Source organism: Natator depressus, chromosome 10, assembly GCF_965152275.1.
Source record: "Natator depressus isolate rNatDep1 chromosome 10, rNatDep2.hap1, whole genome shotgun sequence".
In the NCBI taxonomy this organism is placed as follows: domain Eukaryota; kingdom Metazoa; phylum Chordata; order Testudines; family Cheloniidae; genus Natator; species Natator depressus.
The window spans coordinates 79,566,937-79,591,514 of NC_134243.1; the positions used below are offsets into that span (position 1 = coordinate 79,566,937).

The 24,578-nt window shown below is 38.2% G+C and overlaps 1 protein-coding gene across 3 annotated transcripts in view; it reads left to right on the forward strand.

The window, feature by feature from the left end:
* The window catches only part of MAP2K5 (mitogen-activated protein kinase kinase 5), a 194,704-nt gene that overhangs the window by 104,657 nt on the left and 65,469 nt on the right, over positions 1-24,578 (forward strand). For all 3 annotated transcript variants that reach the window (XM_074966611.1, XM_074966609.1, XM_074966610.1), the window contains exon 17: positions 18,042-18,071. In XM_074966611.1, the coding sequence (XP_074822712.1) occupies positions 18,042-18,071 (30 nt within the window). The remainder of the gene's footprint in view (positions 1-18,041; positions 18,072-24,578) is intronic.

Sequence of the window (24,578 nt, forward strand, 5' to 3'; positions counted from 1 at the left end):
GGTAACTTCTGATCCAGTGAAAGTGTAAGCAGTCTGGTATTTCTGCTTAGAACTCATCTGAGGTTCTTCAAACATAAATCTCCTAGTTCTTTACAAAGGTGGGCATCCTATGTTGTAGAAAACAACGGAGGAGCTTGAGTGCTTAGGATAACTAGAACTGCCAATCATTTGAGGAGCAACTGACCAGTGAAATCAGCTTGGCCTGAGCCAGGAAAAAGGGAAAGGTGACTGATCTTATATCAGAAGTAGTCATTGTGTTTGGAATCGCCCAAGACTCTTGATTGGAGGCTGGTAGAGATCAGGTTTGACTGTTTTTATGCTTTTCTACTACCTTAGAATATTTAAAAATATATTAGTAGTTTGTGGGGAGAACTATCTGATGACCATATGACCACAGCATATGAAAGGAACTTCTAATGGCTCACCCATGGAGCAACAGTGATGGCAACCTTAGTATAATAATGTGTCCCATTTTAATATAGGCTAAGTAGGAATGCGGGAAGAGTAAAACAAGCAAAAGTTTGGAAGACCCTACATTTGTATCCCAGAGTGATCATCTAACAAAATCGAACTAAAGGTCATACTCATACTTAAGTGTGCATACAATGCTTTTTAAGGGGCACACAGGCTTGTGGGTAATATAAGGCAAGAGACCATTAGTTAGATCCCTGGTATTCTTTGCCTATCTTGTATCATTGGCACCATTGTATCATTGCTTTTCTCTTCTTTCTTTCCACCTGTCATCTCAAACTCCTAGCCTCTGTGGGAATCAGCAACACCTCCAGGTTGTCATATACTTCCAAAAGGATTACATTGTTTCCATCTAAGTGTCTAGAAAAAATTTCTACCAAAGATATGCTTGGGCCTTCTCTCAGAAAGATTTGTCCTGGCTTTGTATACTCTTTCACATGCAAATGAAGAGACAATTGAATCCTACAGTCATTCCATTCTCTTTTGGTAGATGTCAAATAATGTTAATTTAGAGTGAAATTCCCTCCTATACAGATGGCCAGTGGTGCATAGACTTGTGCTGAAGTCCAGCACAAGAAAGGGCTTAAATGGGAAACAGTCTTTGTGCTGGCCCTCTGTATCTGGGTGAATTTGACCCATAGAGAACTGGAAGTTAACCAAGACATTCATATGTTACCTCATTAAATATATATATATTGGTTGCCAAATACATGATTAAACTTAACCAGATTGAAAATACGGGCATCATGCGTTGCTTGTTTAACTTTGAATTATTGCATTGAAATCTTGTCAATCTTTTTTCCAAGACTGATTAAAACTAACTCTGAATATACAATAATGATATACGCTAATGGGTCACAAGGGATGCAGTGCTGTTAATTCATTTACTGCAGTTGGAAGCCAATATTGTCAGTGGTTACATCACTGGAGCGCTCTCAGAATTTTGGGAGAAATACAAAATGTATTCATGTCACCACACCGCAGTCTCTGTAAGTGAGTTTAGTCAATGGGGGGCTAAAGTGAAATTGTAATGCATTCATATTTGACCAGGGTAGACTTTTGGTTCAGTTCTGTTCTGATGTAAATCATCCACAGCGTGTATTTACCAGGTCATTCACTGAGTGCGAAGGATATACAGTGATGTGTGCCCATGGACAAGAGTCCAGGGTTGCCCCTTTTCAACCCGAGCAACAAGTCAAAGTGTCAGGCCCTGGGTGTTCCAGTTGGGAGTAGATATTAGTGATAGGTATTTCTTTGATGCAGTTCAGTTTATTTACAAAGAATGTACAAAGTCTTGTGTTTCTGTACACAGAGGGAATCAGTTAGCATGAAACAGCTTATTTTGCTCACAGTACCAAGAGCACTCTTTTAATCTTCATCCCTGACCCCAAAACCTTTTCCCAGGTTTCTTGCAGGGTCAACCATCATGCTTTCATCTGCTCCTTCAGTCTGACCTCAGTTTTGTATGTATTCTCTATTCCCACACACACGTACCCCCTACCCAAAACAATACTCCGCCAAAACCTCCTGAGCAGGTTCACGTGGGGGGCTTGTGCTTACAGTTATGTTAATTGAAGGGTTAGTTCACACCAACTGTTCTCAATGGGGTTTTAAGTCAACCCATAGCAAGGTTTCACCCAGCTCACAACAGCACCAACAGGCTCTAAAATATGAATAATTTCTTGGTAGACTAACGGTATGTCTTCACTACCAACATTAAAGCACTGCTGTGGCAGCGCCCTACCATGGCTGTGTATTCACAGCTCTCCCAGTGCTGTAAAAAAACACACCCCTACAAGGGGAATAGCTACCAGCACTGGGAGCATGGTTCTGAGCGCTGGTGCACTGTCTACACTGCCACTCTGAAACTTGCATTGCTCAGGGGGGCGTTTTTTCACACCTCTGAGTGAGAAAGTTTCAGCGCTGTAAAGTGGCATTGTAGACAAGGCCTTAGATACTGAATTTTATTTAACCTGTGATTTTGTGTAAAGGATTATTAGAAGCCAATTTACAGCTTCTCTTTGTAATACTGATTTTTATATCATATCAGCCAATATTAGGGGGACATTTTGGGTCTATATTTACTCTTTTCCCCGCAAGCCTTTTCAAACTGCTCTTCTCTCCTTCAGTGTGTCAGATGCACAGAACAATTTGGCTCTGTGTTCTTTGTTAATTGGTATGTCATCTGGTCCTCTGAGACCTCTCTTCAACATGATCGCTGTTTTATTGGAATGATTTGAGTGATGTGTTAAATGATGAGAGCAAGGACAGTGGCTTAGAAAAATGTCTCAAGAAAGGTGAAGAAGAAGCTCAAAGAGCCACGCAAGGTCACTGTCATTAAAGTAACACTGTCTGTTGACATGGGGATTGGTGGTACAGTATTCCAGGCTCCGGCTGATAAAGCAGAGAGGGCAGTTAGTTTATTCTAGGATTTTAAAATTGTCTCAACTCACTTTTTTTTTTAAATATCCAAACTCTTATGCCGGCACTCTAGCAGTTAGAGCACATTGATTGACAAGAAATAATATATTGGACCAAGATACCGAGATCTGGTTTGATGTGTGATGATTCAACTCAGTTGTTACAATCTTCTAATTTTATTTAATCTAAACCTCAAAAATACATTAAATTTCTTTGCTACCGTGCTGTGGGTAATGAGAAACTGGTTACTTTTAAAGTTTAAGAACGCTGACCAAGAAGTCTGCTGGCTAAGGTTAAAGAGTAGGCAAATGGAACAAGTTAACCTTGATGAGCTCCATCTTGTTAGATGCCGACCACCCTCAATTCCCATTGAAATAAATGGGGTTGAGAGCAGTTAGCATCTCACAGGATCGGTCTCTCTCTTTCCAGAGGAAAGGAAACATCATTTGCTATTTTTGTGGCGTTTGTATTTTTTTCTTTTAAAAAGGTGCATTAATTCAGGGTGTTATCCATAAACCTCTTTTCAGATATTTCATAGCAAATAGTTCGTATGTTTTCATGAGGTTTTTAGCTGTAGTTTTATTTCAGTGCTTTTTGGTTGACAAAGCAAGTTCAATTTAAACCAGTGGCGTTGCTGTCACTACACTGAAGACTGTGTCAGCACTTTCATTATAAACACTGTTTTTCTGGGGTTTATAACTCAGTCATAAAATGTATTCCAGGCAGCTTGGGCTACGTTGAAGTGCAGTTTGCAATCAGTGTTTTTCAGAGAACTGTGCCTGTCACATGGAGAAGGATAGTTTGAATGATCTAAAAGCTCTTTTTAATCTCTAATTAATACAATTCCAAGCCTAGTTTGCAGGGTTACTGTCTGAAAGTGAACATTAGCGCTACCTAACAAAAATAAAACATCAATAAAGTTGAAAATAAAACAACATATTTTGTTGTTTTTTAGTAACGAGCACTCTTGTCTTAAGATGCTTTTTAGTTGTGTTACAATGCAAAAAGACTTGAAGGCGTGCTTTGCAGTGTATTAGTCTGTAATATGCAGTAATTAATAAGTTTAAGGGGAAATACGTGGAAGCTGAGGTTTTTGTTTCTAAAGCTTGATTTTTCTGCATATAATACCTAGTACTTATATTTGACTTAATATTTACAAGACACCGCACAAACTGTTAACTAATACCCAAATGCTCCTCCGAGGTAGGTAAGTATTATTGACCCTATTTTACAGATGGGGCACTTTTTATTAGCATCATTATTTGATTGTGTAATGCCAACAGTGTACTAGGCACCTTACAGATGTGTAAAATAACTAGGTCACTGACCCGAATAATTTAAAATTATAAATCCTGATCTTGTAATCAGATTCATGAGCATAGAACCTATTGATTGGGGCAACACACAAGCACAGCGGTCCATGTTAGCAGATCCAGTTTGTGGATTAGGGCCTACATTGTATATACAAAAACAAGTGTTAATTGTTTATCATAATAAACTGAGGCACAAAAAGGTGAAATGATTTGTCCAAGCTATAGAGTGAGTGAGAGTTGGAGCTGGGATTTGAACGTGGGTGATTTGACTTTCCATATACTCTAAAGGTGTGCTTCCCATTTCACATCTTCCCTTTGTATCCTTCTCAGTCTCAACACTCTTCCATTCTTGGTTCACGAAAGCAGCATTTCTTTCTGTCTTTTTCTTTCTAGCCCCACCTTAAAAAATCACTTCTGCAAAGCTTATCAATGTTATCCCATACAGGAAAGAGATGCTCTTGCACATCAGTAATAATGATAAAAATATGGTTTGCAATCCTGTAAAATAGAACCTTCCTTTGATCATCTACAGTAATTTGTGTCTGTGTTCTTTTATTTGTGTATTTACTAGAGCTTGAGGGACTTAGTAATTGTGTGTGGCGGTCAAGTTAACATGGAGTTTTAAGAGATGTTGCAGATTATTAGGTTATTTTGTGTTTTCAGTAATTATGCATGTACCTCAATACATGGACACCCTAACTGAGCATTAACTCTCCAGTGCATGTGTGTGCAGCATATATGTATTTCAGGCACACATGCATGTTTTTCCAGATAAACAAACTAAAATTACTTAACATGCAGCGTTCAGGCAATGGTGAGGGATTTTTTATACTGACTCTTGAGCATACAGTACTTGGGCAAATAACACAGAGGTGGTGACAGGGAGATTGCAGATGTAGATGTGGAAAGATGAGACTTTAGGGTCAAGGATAATACCAAGCTTCTAAGTAGCAGAGGCAAATAGAAGGTGTGAGTCTGCAGAGGTGCTAGAAGAGAATGAAGTTCTGATTGAGGATACTCCCTTTTGAGCAAGAGGAACACTTCTATCTTTGAGATGTAGGAAGCTGACACAAAGTCACAAGTGTACATAGTCAGAACATGGCGAGGGAGTTGACAAGGAGTAATCTGTGTAAAGAATTCAAAATGTATGTTCAGTTGAATATTGTCAATGTAGAAGTGGTTAAGGTTACATTTAGAGATTATGAACCGGATTCTTAGCTGGTATTATGAGTCAAATTCATCCCTGGGTAGAGGGCCAGCACCACTTAAATCCTACTTCAACCCTGTTTTGAAGATCTAAGTGGTACCTTTGCACAGGGGTCAATTTTATCATGAGTAGGTAGAAGAGAGGGGAGGACTGAGAATTGAAGCTTGTGGAATACCTTACAGCTGGGTCTTGGTGTGGAATTAGAGCCGCCACTGGAGACTGAGTGAGAGCAGTTTGATAGGTGCAGAACTGTGACAAGAGGTAAGCGTGAATGTCTGCATGACTCCTGGAAGCAATCCAGGAGCATGGAATGATCCATGGTGTCAAACGGCTGCACAGAGCAGAAGCAGCAAGAACATTAATTAAAATAAGCACTTATGATGATGGCAAGGTCAAGCTTAAAAGGCAAATGAGAATTACATTTCAGCCCTGTGTAAAGCAAGGGCCTCAGAATCGTACGTGATTTTACATACCAGGTATATCAAAATAGCGGGCCAAACAGGAGATGTTTAGGATAGAGAGGCAGTCTTTACTGGAAATGTCCTGACTTTTGAGAATTTGCAACAGAATTTTAAGTTATTGTACAGTTCATGCTTCTTTTTTTATAGTAAATATATATTTTTTAATGGGAGAGGGGAAGAGACCTGAAAGCCTTCTGGCAGCTGTTTATATCCTCTGGGGTTACACTACAGGTTCTGTTATGTTGATTCTAGAACCATAGTGGTTTTTCTGACACTTGCAACATGTCCCAAGAGTGTGTTGCAATGTGAAGCTTTGGGCTGCATTTCTTGTGAGAGTCTTAAACACATTGACATGCAAATCCACATGCCAATCCTAATGTGCAAAATCCAGACACAAATTTCTAGAGCACTTAAGATTTACTTGATTACCAGGATTTCTTAGCTGTCCATCACCATGGTATCTGGACCCCATTACAATACATTTTTAAAGGACTTACTGTTGCCCTAAACTAGTAACCCATAAATGTTCTCTTTGCCCATTGAACAGCAAAAGTCACGTAACTGAAAACCCTGCACTTAAGACAAATTAAAACCACATTCTAAAAGTCCCCAAATGCAGACTTAGATAATCCCATCAGGAGAAGCAAGTTCCAAAGCCACAGACCACCACAGAGAATTCTTTACCACTTGATCCTGTGAATGTAGCCCTAGGGAAGGCAGCAAGAGCATTCTTATGCATAACAACTATTCTAACAGGCCATTGGAGATAGGTGGACAATGGACATTGTATAACCAGAGCCTGGATCACTTCTGGATTTGTAGATAACCCACATGCTAAATTGCACCAAAAAGTTAGGTGATAGTGAGGGTGGAGCATGAAGTAGAAGTGTTACATGCTTATGTCTTCCTGTCCTACTTCAAGGGTAGAGTGTATGTAAATCTTAATATTGTGACAGGGTCGGGCCAGATGGCTACAGGAAAGTGATAGAAGGCAGATATATTAGCCCCAGGTTAAGCAGGTCCCTTGTCCCTGGGTAAGGTTACAAGGAAGGTTCCAGAACAATCAGGAACCTTCTGGAAACAATTAAGACAGACAGGCTGATTAGAACACCTGCAGCCAATCAAGAAGCTGCTAGAATCAATTAAGGCAGACTAATCAGGGCACCTGGGTTTAAAAAGGAGCTCACTTCAGTTTGTGGTGCGCGTGTGAGGAGCTGGGAGCAAGAGGCGCTAGGAGTTGAGAGTGAGAATGTGGACTGTTGGAGGATTGAGGAGTACAAGCATTATCAGACACCAGGAGGAAGGTCCTATGGTGAGGATAAAGAAGGTGTTGGGAGGATGCCATGGGGAAGTAGCCCAGGGAGTTGTAGCTGTCACCCAGCTGTTCCAGGAGGCACTCTAGACAACTGCATTCCACAGGGCTCTGTGCTGGAACTCGGAGTAGAGGGCAGGCCCGGGTTCCTCCCAAACCTCCCTACTCCTGGTCAGACACAGGAGAAGTTAACCTGGACTGTGGGTTCACTAAAACAGCCAAACTGAGGGCTGCCGTCAATTTCTGAGGCGAGCAAATCCGCCAATAAGCGCAAGACCGACCAAGATAGAGGAACTTTGTCACAATATGTACTGTCCCTGCAACTTTCTGGAATTCTGCATTGTATCCATATAATGCAGATCATTATGAACATGGAATCCAGTTTAAAAAAAATTTATGAAAACTACCTACACATTTTTTGTATTATAAAAGAAAATACTGAAGAGGCTTAACCTGGGACTTTTCAGCTTGGAAAACTGACCACGAAGGCGGGATATGATAGAGGTCTATAAAATCATGAATGGTTTGGAGGAATAGGGAAGTGTTACTTATCTTTTTACATAACACAAGAACTAGGGGTCACCTGATGAAGTTAATAGGCAGCAAGTTAAAAGCAAACAAAAGGAAGAACTTCTTCACAAAACGCACCATAAACCTGCAGAACTTATTTCAGTGGATGTTGTGAAGGCCAAAAGTACAACTGGGTTAAAAAACAAATTAGATAAGGTAAGTTCATGGAGGATGGCTATTAGCCAAGATGGTCAGGGATGCAGCCCCATGCTCTGGGCATCGCTAGCCTCTGACTACCAGAAGCTGGGAGTGGCACAGGGGATGGATCACTGAATAATTGCCTGTTTTGTCCATTCCTTCTGAAATGCCTGGCATTGGCCACTGAGGGAAGACCGGATTCTGGGCTAGATGGACCATTGGTCTGACCCAGTGTGGCTGTTCTTATCTTCTTATCTCAGGCCTGTAAATTCAGAGTGTCAAAAAGAAATGTACACAAACTGTCTAAAGAAAATTCACAGTGTTCTAAATTCTGTCAAAAGCAAATTCAATTTAATTTTGGAATAATTTGCCTCCGCGCTGAGGCCTGGTCTCTCAATTTGCAGCCCAACCCATTGTTACAACCAAAATGAGTTTTATTAGAGTCCTCTAAAAAAGAAATAAAGGTTTAAACTGGAGAGTATGGATCAGGCCCGTGCCGGCTGATATCGCTGTAGTCATTAAGACCACCTGCTACCGGAAGACACCAGGTCAGCAGTAAATAAACATGTTACAAGAGTATTATTTCTTAACTCTTACATTGAGGAAGCGAGTAATTGTTAAATTAATTGAACACATTAGATGGATCTGAGCACATTTCAGTAGATACAGTATGATGTGTTTTAAATTGCTTTAACTTTTTTTCTTACTGCATCCCTTTAAACTAATAAAGATCACCGTTACTTCTATAACCAACTACCCAAGTACCCAGTAATGCTTGAATGTGACGGATTGTTACTTTCGTAGCTGCAAATCACTCCATAATAATGATAATATACACAGAGCTGGAGGTTTTAAAAAAATATTTTGAAGTGAATTTAGTGCTTCTGAAAAATGCTGGATTAAAAACCCAGGAGACTGAAATTCTCTGTTTGTCCACAGAAGAGATACAGCTTGGTCTTTGGCAGTGCAGGGTTCCCAGCATTACCTCGCCTATGTGCCAGGACCTTAACTTAATGGGACCAGCTCTAAGGGTGAGAGGGTAATTCAGTTTCCATACCACTTTTTGTTTTTTCTTTTCACATTGTAACTGAGAGCGGAATTGGATCCTGAGTTTTTAACCTGACTGTTAATAGTTGCAGTGATGTTTTTGAGAAGCAGACACCCATCCAGTAGGAACTGTCTACGCAGGCAACTCAAAAAGAAATGGCACATATCCTTTTTTTTTAAATGAGCTTTCTCAAGTTATTTTAAAAGCAGTGTGTCTCTACCTTTCCAGACTACTGTACCTCTTTCAAGAGTCTGATTTGTCTTGTGTACCCCCAAGTTTCACCTCACTTAAAAACTTACAAAATCAGACATAAAAATACAAAAGTGTCACAGCACACTATTACTGAAAAAGTGCTTACTTTCTCATTTTTACCATATAATTATAAAATAAATTAATTGGAATATAAATATTGTACCTACATTTCAGTGTATAGTATGCAGAGCAGTATAAACAAATCATTGCCTATAAAATTTTAGTTTGTACTGTCTTCGTTAGTGCTATCTATGTAGCCTGTTGTAAAAGTATGCAAATATCAAGATGAGTTGATGTACCCCTGGAAGACCTCTGAGTACCCCACAGGGGTACACATACCCCTGGTTGAGAACGACTGTGTTAAAGAATGGCATTAGGGTATCTTGCTCATACAACAGGCAATCACTTATTGCCTTTCTCATGCAAGTAGTCCATATGAAGTCATGGGGACTAGTTATGGGTAAGATGAGCAGGATTTGCCTCATAATAACTTTTAAAGTAAATTTGTTCTTAATTCTGCAAAATACATTGTTTAGGCATATTTTATTAGATTTGTGCAAAGCAAAACATTTTAGAAACTGGCATCAAAAAAACTGAACAAAAAATTGGCTATTTTTCTATGCTGTTTTTGGGTAGTGTATCTAAACAACACCAGTCGACACGGGTTCCATTTTTATCATCTTTACCCAGCCATCAGGATGAAGAAAGACAGTGTCCAGCCATAACAGTAGTTTTGTGGTAGCAGAATTAGAAGTAAAGGTATCAGTGCCTGAGGGTTGGGTCATGAATTAATAATTGCTCTGTGGCGGTTGAGGCCCGTCAGAATAGCTGAAAATGGGGAAGTTGCCTTGCAGAGCGCTATCAATCACTCAGTGACCATAACTTCCAGTAATTAGTGTATTTTATGGGCCTTTGCTTCAGTGACTTGGAAGCACATATGCTCCACTCACAGCTAAACTTAGCCAGAGTAATATTCTAGGATGATTTATCCGCTTGCTGCGCTGGGATGTAACCCTATATTAGGTGAAGATTGTGAACTAAGCTGCAATAAAGTGTAAGTTTAGGTACAGTTTGCCCAGGTTGAGACCTCAATGTATCATGTTTTTCAGCATTCAACGCTAAGCCACAGTGGGCAAGCTTTGTAGAAGTGAAATAAATAAAACAATTAGGTCCCTGAATAGATAGATGGGAATAGCACTGTGTGTGTCTATATGTAATATATAAAATATATATTAATGTGGCCTTCTCTTCATAGAAATACCAGCTGTGATAACCAATCTTCAGTTTTAAAAATAACAAAATATTGGAGATATTTATCAGCTGTGTTTGCTTTGCTGTGTTGTTATTACTATGGAGGATGCAGTGAGGAGGTCTGCTGTGGAGGATGCAGTGAGCCAAAATCTGATCTTCACGCTGATGTAAATCCAAAGCAGCACCATTACTTCAATGGATTTGTGCCAGCGTAACCGACTTCGAAATCTGGGCCAAAAGGTTTTGAATGAGAGTGAAGCGTGTGTTGTATTCTTGTTTAATATCTTATAAGCTGTTAATTAATTGCTGTGGTATAGAGTTGTGCTTTATGTCCCTGTGACTAGTACATTTTAAAATCTTAAGCACTTAGTGAGATCTACAAAGGTACTTAAGACCTAAACCTCTGGGGTTTAGCTGCCTAAGTCCCAGGTTTTGGTTTCACCGCAATCCACAAAACTCCCCCAGTAGGTGTCTAAACTTCCTTGGCGCCCACATTTTTCAGAGTAAACGTTCCCTGAGTGCTTGTGTTCCTGCCTCTGAGCATGCACACTGATGCCTAACTGGCACCTGAGCCCCACGTTGTGTGTGGGGTCTGCCTATGTTGTGTGTGGCACCCACTCTGGTAGGCAGTCTTTGAGTATGCCTACCGAACCAGGTCCCTTACGTGTTGGTGATGGTGCTGGCCGCCTACCTTAGACCTTTCAGCCCAGAGCACTTGCCAGGGGTGTGGGAGGCTCACGTTCAGTTCCTCCTTCCCCAGAGGGGGAGAAGGGATTTGAACCAGGAGTCTCCCACCTCTCAGGAGAGTGCTCTAACCACTGAGATGGGGGATATTCTGATGTGGGGGCCCCTCAAACTTTCTTGTTGAAGCGGTTGCTCTGTGGATCAATAATGGAAGAGTGGATGGAGCAGGAAAACTGGACCATGGGTCTCCCATCTCCTAGGTGGGTGCCCTAACCACTGGACTATGGGGTTATTCCCTTTCTGTCTCTCTGGCCCAAAGACGGTTCCAGTGTGGATCAATGCTTAAATAGTCTTTGCGCCAGAGAGAATGGGAATGACCCTGTGTTGCCATGGTTAAAACACCCACCTGGCAGATGAGTAATTTTACCCATGTAATTTTATTCACATGAGCAGTCTCATGGACTTCTATGGACTACCCATGTGAGTTGTGCACATGTTTACAGGATTGGGGACTGAGGTATGTGTAGCCTTAAGGATAAAGGAGAACAATAATTTCTGTAGGTGAGACACAGAAGGATAAGAAGTAACACTATTCTGAATCAGCACCTTTGCAGAACCTTATATATAAAATCAGATATAATTCTGAGGATCTGCAGATCGGAAGAAATATGCAATTTAGAGGTGATCTTTAATTTGCCATTCATTTTCTATAGTTCATGTTTTAAAAAAGCAAAAGTGAAACTAATTATCCTTAATTAAGGTGAATTAAGTTTGGCTTTTTAATATATTTTATAGAGAAAGACGTTGAACCAGGAAATGTCTCAGAGGTTATTAGGGCATATTTCTGTTAGGGCTGATGGTGTTAGTAATAAGCTTCTTCCTCATAGTTCTAGACATGAACAAATATGTCACTTCATCAGTCTCTGTTACTCGCACTTATGCCCCTCCGCAGGGGTCGCAGATTCCACAAGTTATCAACTAATGGCGTTATACATTAAAAATTGAAGCTTTCCTTACTCTGAGGCCTTTCAAGGCTTTGTTCTTAAGCCCCAGACACTTTGGAGTGCAGCTGCAAACTGTACGCAGAAAATTAAATTAATTTGTAACTCTTTTTCTTTGTCCTGCATTACTAAATCCTGCACATTTAATTGAAACCCTACTTCAAGATGCTTTGTGTTTCTGTTCTTCTTTGTTGTCAGTTTAACCTCAGAAGCACTTTAACACTGGTAAATTGCTGTTATATCCTTTGGATTTTTTTTTTTTTTTTTTTTTTACTGTGCAATAAGAGGACAGTGAAATTGATATGAGAGATAGAGAAAAATCTTAGAGTAGTTTTTGAGGTATTTAATATTTATTAAGGTCCTCACTGGAAGAGATTCAGATGATTTTAAGCCATCTATCTAGGAATGTATAAATTGGTCTTGGAATGGAATCTCACCTAGGGAATTTTATGTAATCCAGTAGTTAAATCTGATTTTTAAAGTTTCCTGTGTCTGAATGTTCCGAAGTGGAGGCTGCTTTTCCATAAAATGAGGCTTTAACTGCAGTGCACAATCTAAATGCAAAATCCTTAGATGGAAATTTAATTGTGTAAAATGTGCACAAGGTAATTAAGAACAAATTTTAGAACATTTCAGACTATAAAGTCCTCCTTCAGCTAGATCACTAGCAATATTGTAAGTGCTTATTTTCAATTTGCAGTTATGCTGAGAAACATGGAATGTGTCTAAATTAAGAATAAAACATCCCATGCTTTTCAGTATAACTGTAAATTAAAAACAACTTGCACAGCATAGACAATAATCTAAGTAGAAGACTTTGTAACTTGAGTGTCCTAAAAAAATGTTCTGAACTTCCTTCTTTGGTACTTTCTGAACAGGATGCGGATTGTTCTTCCACGCTTGCTCAATGACAGTAATAATTCTTACTAGCAACACATCCCTTTGTAAGCTTGTTAATCAAGTGTCAATTCCTAACTTTTGAAAGAAGCAACTTTGTGTAGTGGTTAGAGCAAGATATTTGTTCGCTAGAACTTATGAGTCTATTGGGTGACTTTGATAAGTCCTTTAAGCTCTCACTGGATCAGTTTTTCTGTGTATTTAAAACAAAACAAAACCTTTATAAACCTTAGGCAGGAGAGATTTTCAAAAGCACTTGTGGGGTCTAGGCATCCAACTGTTACTGACTTTCAATGAGAGTAGAGTGCATAACACCCTTTTCTGCTTTTGAAAATCTTCCCCTGGATATTGTAAAACATTTTGCAACATGTATGGTGCTGATCACCCCAGGATCTCAAGCTATTATTACTATTGTAAGTTAGACATTTGAGATTATTGATATGTAACATTATCAGTTATTAACTTAGAACTTGATCCTGCAACCATTGTTCCCACAAGTAGTTCTGTGAAACTCAATGGGAGTACTCGTGTAAGAACTACTCACAGGAGTACTAGATAGTTTGCAAGGCCAGAACCTTGGTTAATAACAGTGCAAGATTAAAATTTTACATTTTTCTAGGATGCTACTTTTCTGTGTAAGTAAAATGTGATGCTTTCTGACACTTGTAAGCAGCATGTGGGTAGTGGAAGATCATTAAGCAGTGGGACTGAAACATGTGGTTGTTTCACAGTACAACAGTAGAATAGCATTGTTTAAAAACAAATTCCTGGCTGGTAGATCCTTTCAGGGTCTAATTCTCATTTATACTAAAGCCCTTTTGTACCACTCTGGCAATATAATTTACACTGACTTTTTAAAGAGCCTTTATACTTCCAAATGAGAATCAGGCCCATAGAGTTTGAGCATTCCTCTCTCTCTCCATGATATCAAAGCCCATGTACAATACTCAGCACTTTCCTGACCCTAAGTGTTCAGATTTAAAATGTTTTGTTTTAAACCCAGTAGGAATTTTTTTTTAAAATGAAACCCTTCCTGAATTCCCTTGTGTGAAAGTAGAGGATGGGAGACTTTTTTTTGATAGATTACCTCTGCTTCTGTACTTGGTATCTTTTGCATTTTTCGTTGGGCTTAAGTGGCTTATGTTTAAATGACTTCAGTAAAGAAGAGAAAGGGTACAAAACTCCTATTGGTATAGCTCTAATTTGTTTGTTTTTTTGGTTGTTTTTTCCCTTTACTTTAACTGTTACCCTGTTTATAAATCTAAATTTACATCCAGAGGTCATTGGTTGGCTGAACTTAAACCATTTTACTCAGTAAATTTAATTAAGAAAATACAGTGCAACTCATAAGCAAATGAGTTTTTCCTAGTTTTAAACCAAACCACCCTCTTGAGTGCTGATTGCCTTGCTCGACCCCTGGTGATATAGAAACAGACAAAATTAAAAAGGACATTAAAGCTTCATTAAATCTGAAACACATTTAGTACAGTGACATATCTGCAGGCTGTTTCAGGGAAGATTACATACTCTTTGGTAAGTTTCTTAATTTATAATACCTTGACAATCTTAGGGGGGGAAAAGCCCTCTGACTAGATCAACACAATAATGATTCTAGGAGGTGCAGAACTGTCACATTCTGCTTTGTTGTTATATTTTGTTTTGCAGTTGTCAGTGAAGTTCTTTACCTGAGGAAATCTGTTTTGTTTAGGGTGTTTTGTTTTGTTTTGTTAATTGATTATAGCCTCTGAAGAACTGATTCTTCATGTTCTCATGTCTTTTCAAAGCTCCTTTACCTCTTTTTATTTGTTTGACAGAAAATTAGTTCCACAATTATTCTGCTACATTTAGGGACGGATCCCGAGTCCTCATGTAGGTAAAACTCCCATTAGGTTAGTGATTAGGGAAAGGGATTGGCAGCTGGGACTCGAATGAAGAGTTTGGAGTCATGATTGAAGTCAGTGAGGGTTTTGCCCATGTAAGTACCGAGTAAGGACTATAGAACTCAGCCCTGAGTTTCCTCTTGCTGTGTCATGAGATGATGTAGTTTTGTGTGTTTGTGTTAATATAATATATAATGGTAATAATTAAACCCACAAAAGTAAGAACATTCAGGATTCCTTTCTCTTACGCTCACTCCATTGTGCCTAAAACTTGCAGGTTTCTATGCTAGCCCAACTGTAATACGCAGTCCTTAGGCCTGCAGCAGTTAATCATGTCACTGAGTGATACACTCAGCTCTAAGGAGAGAAGGTACTTGTGTTCTTCACAATGGGCCTTGCCTCACCAGGTTTGACCAGCCAAGAAGGCTCAAGGCCCTGAGGGAGACAGAAATGACATAAAGAGACATAGCCTCCTGCCTTCACCTCATTTATTTTCCTTTGCTTGTTGGAGCTGTTGATGATGAGTGTATTTTGTTAAGCAGCAGCATTGAGCTCAGTGCTGCATCCAGAAATAAAAATTAAGACAGTTTCTGGCCCCCAAAGAATTTACAGAAAGACAGACACAGAAGAGACCCAGAGGAAGACATTAGCTTAGATTTCTTCTCTTTAGAGGGTGGTGAGGACAGGGTGGAGGGTTCTTTGCCGTATTGCACCTCTGGTGTGAAGTTAGCACAGTTTATAGTACGGGTTAGTGTTGGGGGCTACATGGCAGAAGTGAGTTTGTAGGAGGGATTTTAGTGAGGCGAAGGTGGAATGATACATATTATGGTTGCTACAATCCCTTTTCCTATGGTGAATTAAGGGCTCAGTGGAGGTCTTAATTTTTCATTTCCCCACTTTTGTGATTTTTAAATCAAGCCCTTAGCATTAATTTTTGGAGAGGTAATTTCCTTTGCGGTTTAAAACAAAATCTGAATGAGAGTCTGAGAATGATGAATGACACAATACCCCACTGTTTTTCTGAGCCACCCATGTCTTGTCATGTCAGTGTTAGTAGGGAGCCTTAAACAACACTTATTGATATGATGAACTATAACAGCTCCTCCTCAATCACTATGCAAACTCCCACTGATATGGTTATAGAAGAGATTGGAGTGAATCTTCCGATGACACATGGAGATTATCATGTGCAACTCTCATAACATACGTAATAAATACATGTACAAAAAAGTTACTGTACATAGTTAGTAGCCCTTTTATAGCTCATGATTAGGGCCCTACCAAATTCACGGTCCATTTTGGTCAATTTCACGGTCATAGGATTTTTAAAATTGTAAATTTCATGATTTCAGCTATTTAAATCTGAACTTTCACAGTGTTATAATTATAGGGGTCCTGACTCAAAAAGGAGTTGTGGGGGTGTGCAAGGTTATTGAGGGGGTTGTGATACTGCTACGCTTACTTCTGCGCTGCTTTCGGAGCTGGGCAGCTGGAGAGCGGCAGCTGCTGGCTGGGAGCCCAGCTCTGAAGGCAGAGCCGCTACCAGCAGCAGCGCAGAAGGAAGGATGGCCTGGCACGGTGTTGCCACCCTTACTTCTGACCTGCTGCCTGCAGAGTGGGCACCCGGTCAACAGCCGCTGCTCTCCGGCTGCCCAGCTCTGAAGGCAGCGCAGAAGTGAGGGTGGCAATACCGTGACCCCCCCTAAAATAACCTTGCGACCCCCCTGCAACTCCCTTCTGGGTCAGGACACCCAATTTGAGAAACTCTGGTCTCCTCCAAGAAATCTGGTCTTTTGTGTACTTTTACCCTATATTACACAGATTTCAAGGGGGGAGACCACATTTCACGGTCCATGATGCATTTTTCATGGCCTTGAACTTGGTAGGCCCCTACTCATTATCTTTGCATGTCTGTAGAAATTCATTACTGATCATAACTAAATGCAGCAAAGTTTCTCTCTCTCTCGATCACAAAAAAAGCTCGCTTTCCTTTTTTGTGGCCTGTCACATTTGCCTTTTACACAAATGCCTCAAGACCTTGTCTGCTCAGAATTGGTAATATTGCTTCTACAGTGCTTTTTCCCCTGAGCATTTCAAGTTTTACGGACCTAATTAAGCCTCTCAACAATGCTTGTATTATACCTGTTTTGTGTCAGACCCTGTGGTATGCTTAGGCACAGCTCATGTTGTCCCCTCATGAGGTATTTGCCTGAGAAGAGGCAATGGACTGCCGGTTTTGGCCTTTATGTGTGAACTAGAAAGCTCTAGTATCTTGCCCATGGTTATATGGTGAGTCAGTGGCACAAGAAGAACAGCTGCTGGTTATTACAGATCCCATCTTGTCTGATCACTTAAAAATGACCAAAATGACTTTTTGAAAAAGTATGGTTTAACAAAAGTACTGTAAGGCTGAGATACCAACCAGAGACAAAATAGGAATCTATCTTGGAAATAATCGACCTTACCCTGTACCCGCATTAGCAGGTGCTGTAGTAATATATTAATTACCATTTAAAAACTATGTTTGGCAAATATGTCAACTCTATTTTGTATATAACCTAAAATAGAATTAAAGGAAATACAGTGTGTGATGTTGTGGATTCCATGCTCTCTCCCTTCCCCCAAAGTTCCTGGCCAAAGACTTTGAAACAACCAAGGAGGAGACTGACCTCTGATCCAACCCATATTTTACCCTGAACCCAGTGTGTGCTAAACCAGGATTTAGGGAATTTAGTGAAAGCTGTGTGGATACCCATACATTGCAGATATAATTAGTAAAGTTCAGTGTCATTTGCCTCACTACTAAGACTCGATGGTTTCATTTAAGGAGCTCATAGAAAACTGGGACATGGCACATGGTACCTGGAGGTATAGACATGTTTTTGTTGACTAAGTCAAAATGAAAAGTGTGCATACTTTATAACAAAGCCTTAATTTTGTTTGTAAATGAAGCATAAATTGTTGTGAATAACTCCATTCTAAATACTGCTCTTACTGTGTTCTCAGGATTATTTTTGCTCACATATATTTTTTGCAATTTGTACAATAGTGAGAGATAAGTACTTTTCTCTCTTTAAGAAAATATGCCCTCCATGCAAATCTATATAACTAGACAAATATTATTTTCTTTCCCAGCTTGCTCTTGGGAGGTTTCCATATCCTCAGGTAAGATTGTTCATTACTGCTGCTTGCCACTGTGACATTCATTCCTATGTATGAAGGTGCAGAGAGCAACTGTGAACATTTGAGCCACGTACAAATAAATCTGTCCTGTTAAATTGAAAAGTGATATCTTTAAGGAGTCATTTAGAAGTATATCTCTGATTTTTTTTTTCTTTTTTTTTTTCTTTTCAAATGCTATTTCTTTTTTCCCTTGGGAGGATGGAAGAGATTATGATGAGGATGAGGATTGTTTTATTGTGAGATTAAAGGATTTTTTAATTACTGTGATAATACTCTGATAATAAGATAGAGGTAGCTCCTCTTTCTTTTAATTTTTAATTCAGATTATGAATTTTGTCAAAATGGTTTAAGACCCTCAGGAATTAAAAATATGATGTGGGATGACATATTTGGTTTGTTTTTTTCCCTAATGTTCTCACTTAATAGGGTCTAATAAAATGCCAATATTTTACATACCAGGTGCAATTTTCAAACTCTGCATTGGCCTGATTCTGCTCCCATTGAAGTCCATGGTAAAACTCCCATGAACTTCAGGGAGGGCAGAATAAGACCCGTTCTGAGTGTTTTTGAAAAATGCCATCTGTGGAGAATTTGGCTTTTACCTGTATGCTTATTCCTAAAAATCATGAGTCTCCAAAAATAATGGCCAATTCAGATAGTTCTGAACTCTAAAATATTCTTGCAAGATGAATGACAAAATCCAAAGTAAAAAGCTGTGGTACCATTCTTAAAATTATTCCTCTTTCTGGGGGAATGCAAGTGGAAAAGTTCAGGGGATACAATTAATTATTTGAATTTTTTTTTATGGTTTGATATGTTTTATGATCACTGTTTTCTAAGTATTTTGGTCTGTACAGACCAGAGTGCCTGGAGGCATGTTTGATTTAAAGGTGGTGTTGGTTTATGCTCTTTAAGCATCTATTAACTTGCTATTGTTATGCAAATAACTGTTGTATTACACATACTAATTTATGCATGGTTAGATTCTGCAGATGCCTCATGAACATGGTTATTGAATAATAGGATAGGACTCATTCTCTTTCCTGTTTTTGTAAACTGTTTTAAGCAAATTCTCCTGACACTTTCATGGACATACGTAGAAATATTCCAGTCTTTCCCTTTTTTACCTGCTGTGAATAAAAGTATTTGCTGATTGAAAGAAATAGTTTTCAATGTTTCAGCACAACATAGAGTTTTTATCTATATTTTTCAACTAACCCTCTCCTCTGAGAGAAAATCCAAAAAAGAGGTACTTATGCAAAGCATCATTTTTAGAGTTACAGAGTCGCATCACTGTAGTCCAATAAAAGATATTACCTCACCCACCTTGTCTCAGTAATAGTCACATCACGTTAGTTAAGAAAGTATCAATGTATCTATTATAGATAGTGGTACATAACTACATAAAAAATTGACTGTGGGTTGCAACTTTCATCATGGAAGCATTGGGGGGTTTTTTTAGGCTGTGTATGTGTTGAAATTTTATTATGTCTGCTGATTCTATATTTTCAAAAGCCGTGTCAATATATTTTCATATTAGGAGCAAAACACATGATGAGCAATTTAAGATGCTTTTTGCTCTTCTAATTAAAAATGGCATTTTTAAAAAATGATAGTTTTTTTAACATATAAAATATCTGAGACGGTGAGACTCTGAAATATGACTGGTAAGTAAAAGCAACTATTTTCCATAAGTATTTTTAATATAAATAGAATGCATCTTAAATATGTATTTCATGGTTGATCATAATAGCCCCAAAGATGCATTGTGGTCTGGTGAGTGAGTATTGTATTTTTTTTTTAACTGCCTGAATAGATATATTTTCATCACTGTAAGGGCCCAATCCTACAAACACTTACTTGAATAGGTCCTACTCAGTTCAGTGAGGTTTTACCTGTATAAGTGTTTGCAGAATTTGTCTCTAAATAGCCTGGAGCTGTTACTTAAATATGTATACAGAATCATCCCTGTTCTCGGACAAATTAATGTATTTTTACAATTATACGTGAATGAATTGTTACTCTTCTCCTCCTCTTTAAAACAAAAAAACAAATAAATTAGCTTATTTTTTCCATATAATGTAAGTTTTATGATTATATGGAAACTGACCATAGTCAAGAAATGCAGAAAGGAGGTTAACTTTCCCTCTTATCTCTTACCAATATGCCAGCAAGAGTAAGGATGGATTTTCATGCCTCTGTTGGAATGTTTTAATGATAGTATTTAGCACTTTCCACTTTGAGTGCTTTACGAGCATTCAGATTACAAAGATTGGCTTAGTTGTCACATGAACATTATTTAGTCATCTTATGTTTCCATTTAGGGCTCTATCCTGCTCATGCTTAGGCAACTACTCGTGTCAGGAAAGTCGTCCGTGTGCATAAGCGTTCAGAAGATTGTGTTCTGAATAAGTAGTATATATTATGGTTTGTGTTTGTAGTTATCTTTCAGAGGTGTAATTTTATACTTACAAAAAAACATGAAATACATTACTAACTAGAGCAGACCCTCCTATTACAAAAACTTCAGACAAGCAAACTAGTTAGTGAAAATCCAGTAACTTTCTGAATTGCTTAATGTTTTTTCCAGACACATTATTGTGATGCGCTGTTACTTGTTCGCTGTAATGTAAAATTCCTTTTGGAAGAAGTAGACTATGACGCTCATAGGATTTTCTCTCGACATAAACATAAACACTTACGGGTATATTCTTCCCCTGATGTGTTTGCATAACTCTATTAACGCTAATGGGAATTGCGCACACACAGAGAGGGAAAACAGACTCTTTAGAATCAAAATCCCTTCATATGTAAACATTTAAAAATGAAATCAAAATCCCTTCTATCAAATGCAGTACTTAGTGTATAGTGTCAGCATTTTAGATAACTGAAGATGGCTCAGGGGTAACTAAGTTTTAGATTTCTTTTAAAAGTTTAACAGTAATTTAATGTGATTAGAGGGGCAATTTATGTGTCTGTGTAGAAGGAATTGTAGAAAACTAAGAGGCCATGGAACTTTACAGCATTTTCACTTTATTATTTAATTAAATTTAAAGTTGAAACTACAGATTTGCAGAGTCTGAAGAAACTGAGAGACGTAGAGTTAATCATGGAGATCCAAATTCAGTAGATTAAATAAAAACATGATAGGGGGCAATTGGTTGTTTAATGATAATGCAATTTAGGAGAAACGAAAAGAATCGCCTGCTAAATATTCTCAGCTTCTATTCACATCACTTTATGGTGATGCTGTGTATTAAAAGGATGATACATCCATTAGGGAAACATTCTAAGGAAACAGGGAACACTCAATAGCTAGGGATGTAATAAACTACTGAAAAGTGTAGATTACAACAAATTATTTTAAAGTACTTTTGTATGTATAAAAACGTTTCCTTCCTTTGGCTACAGTTCCAGACTTTAGTTAATAAATTACTTCAAAATGACCTGCAGTTTAAAAAAAAAGAAAAGAAAAGAAGGCCCTTCCTCCCCGTCATGTCTGCCCCCTTCCTTCCTCCAAAAAAAAAATTCTGAGCAAATAGTGCCCCTGGTATTGTAAAGCTTTGAATGTTTTCACACCCCATTAATTTATTACTTCTCTTTCTTCATCTTTAAATTTCATTTTTTTTTTTTCAAAAAATTCAGACTCCCTGCTGCTGCAGCGATTTTCATCTTGTTGTTAATTTTCCCTGCTCCATATGGAGCTCCAGACATTTCACCTGGAGGCTGTACTAGATTTTGCTGTAGTGATCGCACTTCCGGAGGCCAAAACTGTCATTTAAGGTTCCTGGTGCATCTGTCTGCGCCAGGCTTTTCACTGGCATGGGAGAGTGTGAATAACAAATTGGATGCACCTGAGATTCAGATGATTAGTGTGTTTTGTGGATCTCAGCGACTTGTAAGCAGATAGCTCTGGGGGTGGGGAGGGATAAACAGCAACTGTGGGTGAGTCTGTGCTCACACCTTCCATTTGGGTCTTTGGAGGGAAAGTGCAAATATCTAGGCAGCCTGAGTGCAGAGCGAGAGAGTAACAAATATTTCATCCTGCCTTGTCATTGATTAGAAAAGAGCCTTTAATTTCATTTCACCCCATGTTGTGATTAATTTGCATTCTTTGTCAGAAGTTAATGGAGTTTTTTATGGTTCACTCTGAAATCCTTGAAGACATCAGAGTTGATCTGATGTTTATACAACCGCCAGCGGAATTTTTTCATTTGATTGATGGCAAGCTTGATGTTATTCCAAACGGCTTTTTAAGCTGTTTTTAAGAATTATTTGAATAAAATGCAAGCAAGATATTGTTGTAACGATCAAGATTATCTGTTAAAAATCTGTTTCAAATAAAGAACACGATAAGTAGAAAAAAGATCAAAAAGACAAGAGAAATGGTGAATAGAACAGATGCTTGTTAAAATACAAAAGGCATGCATTCAAATAAGTTATTATACAATACAGTGAAGTAAGAAAGATCTTATTTTGGGTTCTTTTTGGTAATGAGACAATTTTGTGGCAAAATAAATTAATCTCTGGTTTAAAAATAAAAAGGTGGCAGAATTGCTAAAGAACTTACTGCCAGTTGGCTAACTCTTTTTTTTTTTTTCCTGCCAGCCTTTTCTACCTTGATTTTCCCAACAATATGAGAAACGGAGCTGTATTGTCCTTAACTCAAAGAGACAAGACTGTCAGGCCTGTTAGCTCAACAAAATGATGACATATTACTTGTCTCAATGAAGAGGCATTCCTAAATCCCACTGCAAGGAAAACATAAGTGGATAATAGAAAATTTTAGAGCCAAAGTATATGTTCACTGTAGTCTTGCCATTGGTTCCTTTTCTAAGAAAGTACAAAAGTCAAAAACACTGTTAGTGAAAGAGATCCTCTCTTTTTTTGCTTGCTTTTAATGAAAGATTTGTGCTCTTACCATACTTCTGTGCGTGTAGGCTACACATTGTAGGCCAGACCCTCAGCTGGAATAAATCAGTGTGGGTCCATTGAGGTCGCTGCAGCTATGCTGATTTACAGCATCTAAGGATCTGGCCCCCCCATGTCAATATGACTAGATTTTACAAATGCTTTTGGATTATACCAAAGCCATTTTTAAATAAGATTTGGGTTTTGGCCTTGCTTGAGCAAATTCTTCCCTCGCTGTGTTTTCAGCTAGTGAGGTTTAATTGTAGGTCAAAAAGCTACTTATCTAACCACTTGCATTGAAAACAAATTAATTTATTTGCTGTATCTTAAAGTTTGCCTAATAATTTTGTGGTTTTAATTGAAGTTACTGCTTTCTGATCCCTATATTAGCATGGTCTGAGCTTCTTTTTTTATATGTAATTCACACTATAGACCAAATTTGGCCTAGTTTCATTTAAATGTGAGCAGGTTGTCAAGGAAAAAAAATTAGTTTAGCTTGGCCCATAAAGTAGCTATTTTACTGTTGGGTTTTTTCAGTTGACAGAAACATCATTTAAGCATTCATTTATTTTGTAAGAATAAACTGAAGGTTGGTTAAAGCATGTTTCCCGGTAAGAATGAAATCTGTTATCTTCCACTTGCATCATAATATTGAACCATTTAAAAGACATTAAACACTGTTTAAATGCTAATGACAAAATAGTGATGTTTTCCATATTAACTTTATAGAAAATGTTCGCGGTAATCTTCTATTTTAAGATCTAGACTGATTTCTTAATATAGGTTTCACTACACGTATCATTACCTAATCTGCCTAGATTTTTTTTTTACATCAACCAGAAATCATAAATTCATAGCTAAAATAGATTTAGCTTTTGGGAATACATTGCATAGTTAGGATAGACTGTTAATTTCACTACAGATTTTTTTCTCGTGTGAAAGTATAGAACTACTGTTGGTTAGCATGCGTTTTCCATGAGTTAGTAGGAAACTGCTGAAAGTATCAAATATGCTATATATCTTACTTGCTTATCGATATGAGAAAATTAATAATAGTAAATATCTTTGATTAAAACATCCTGATTTGAAATTGGGAAAAGGTAGACCCTAATCTACAACATATTTATCTGGATGGATTGTTAATTTGTGATATTTAATTGTTATTCCTTTTTAACTATAATGCTTACAAGCAACCATTTAAAACCATGAATTCTGCTACTTTTCTCATTTTACCAGCTTTGGGAATGGGATTTCAGTGTTGCATTCTATATCTATTGCAGATTACTTTTACTGCACAAAGTTATTCCCTGGCTTTTCCAGACGTATTGAAAGCCCTGATCCTGCAAACACCTATGCATGTGCTTACCTTAAAGCACATATGTAATCTCATTGACATCAGCTTTACATAAATGACTGGTCACGTTGACTTTCGTGGAACTATTTCAAAGCATAAAGATAAGCACCTTCATAGTGTTTTCAGGGTCAGGACCTGAGTCATTCTGTGGTTAGGAGCTTTGACTCTGGAACTTAACCTCTCTGAGTTTTTTGTCATTTGAATGAGAAAGTTGCCTTTAAGTA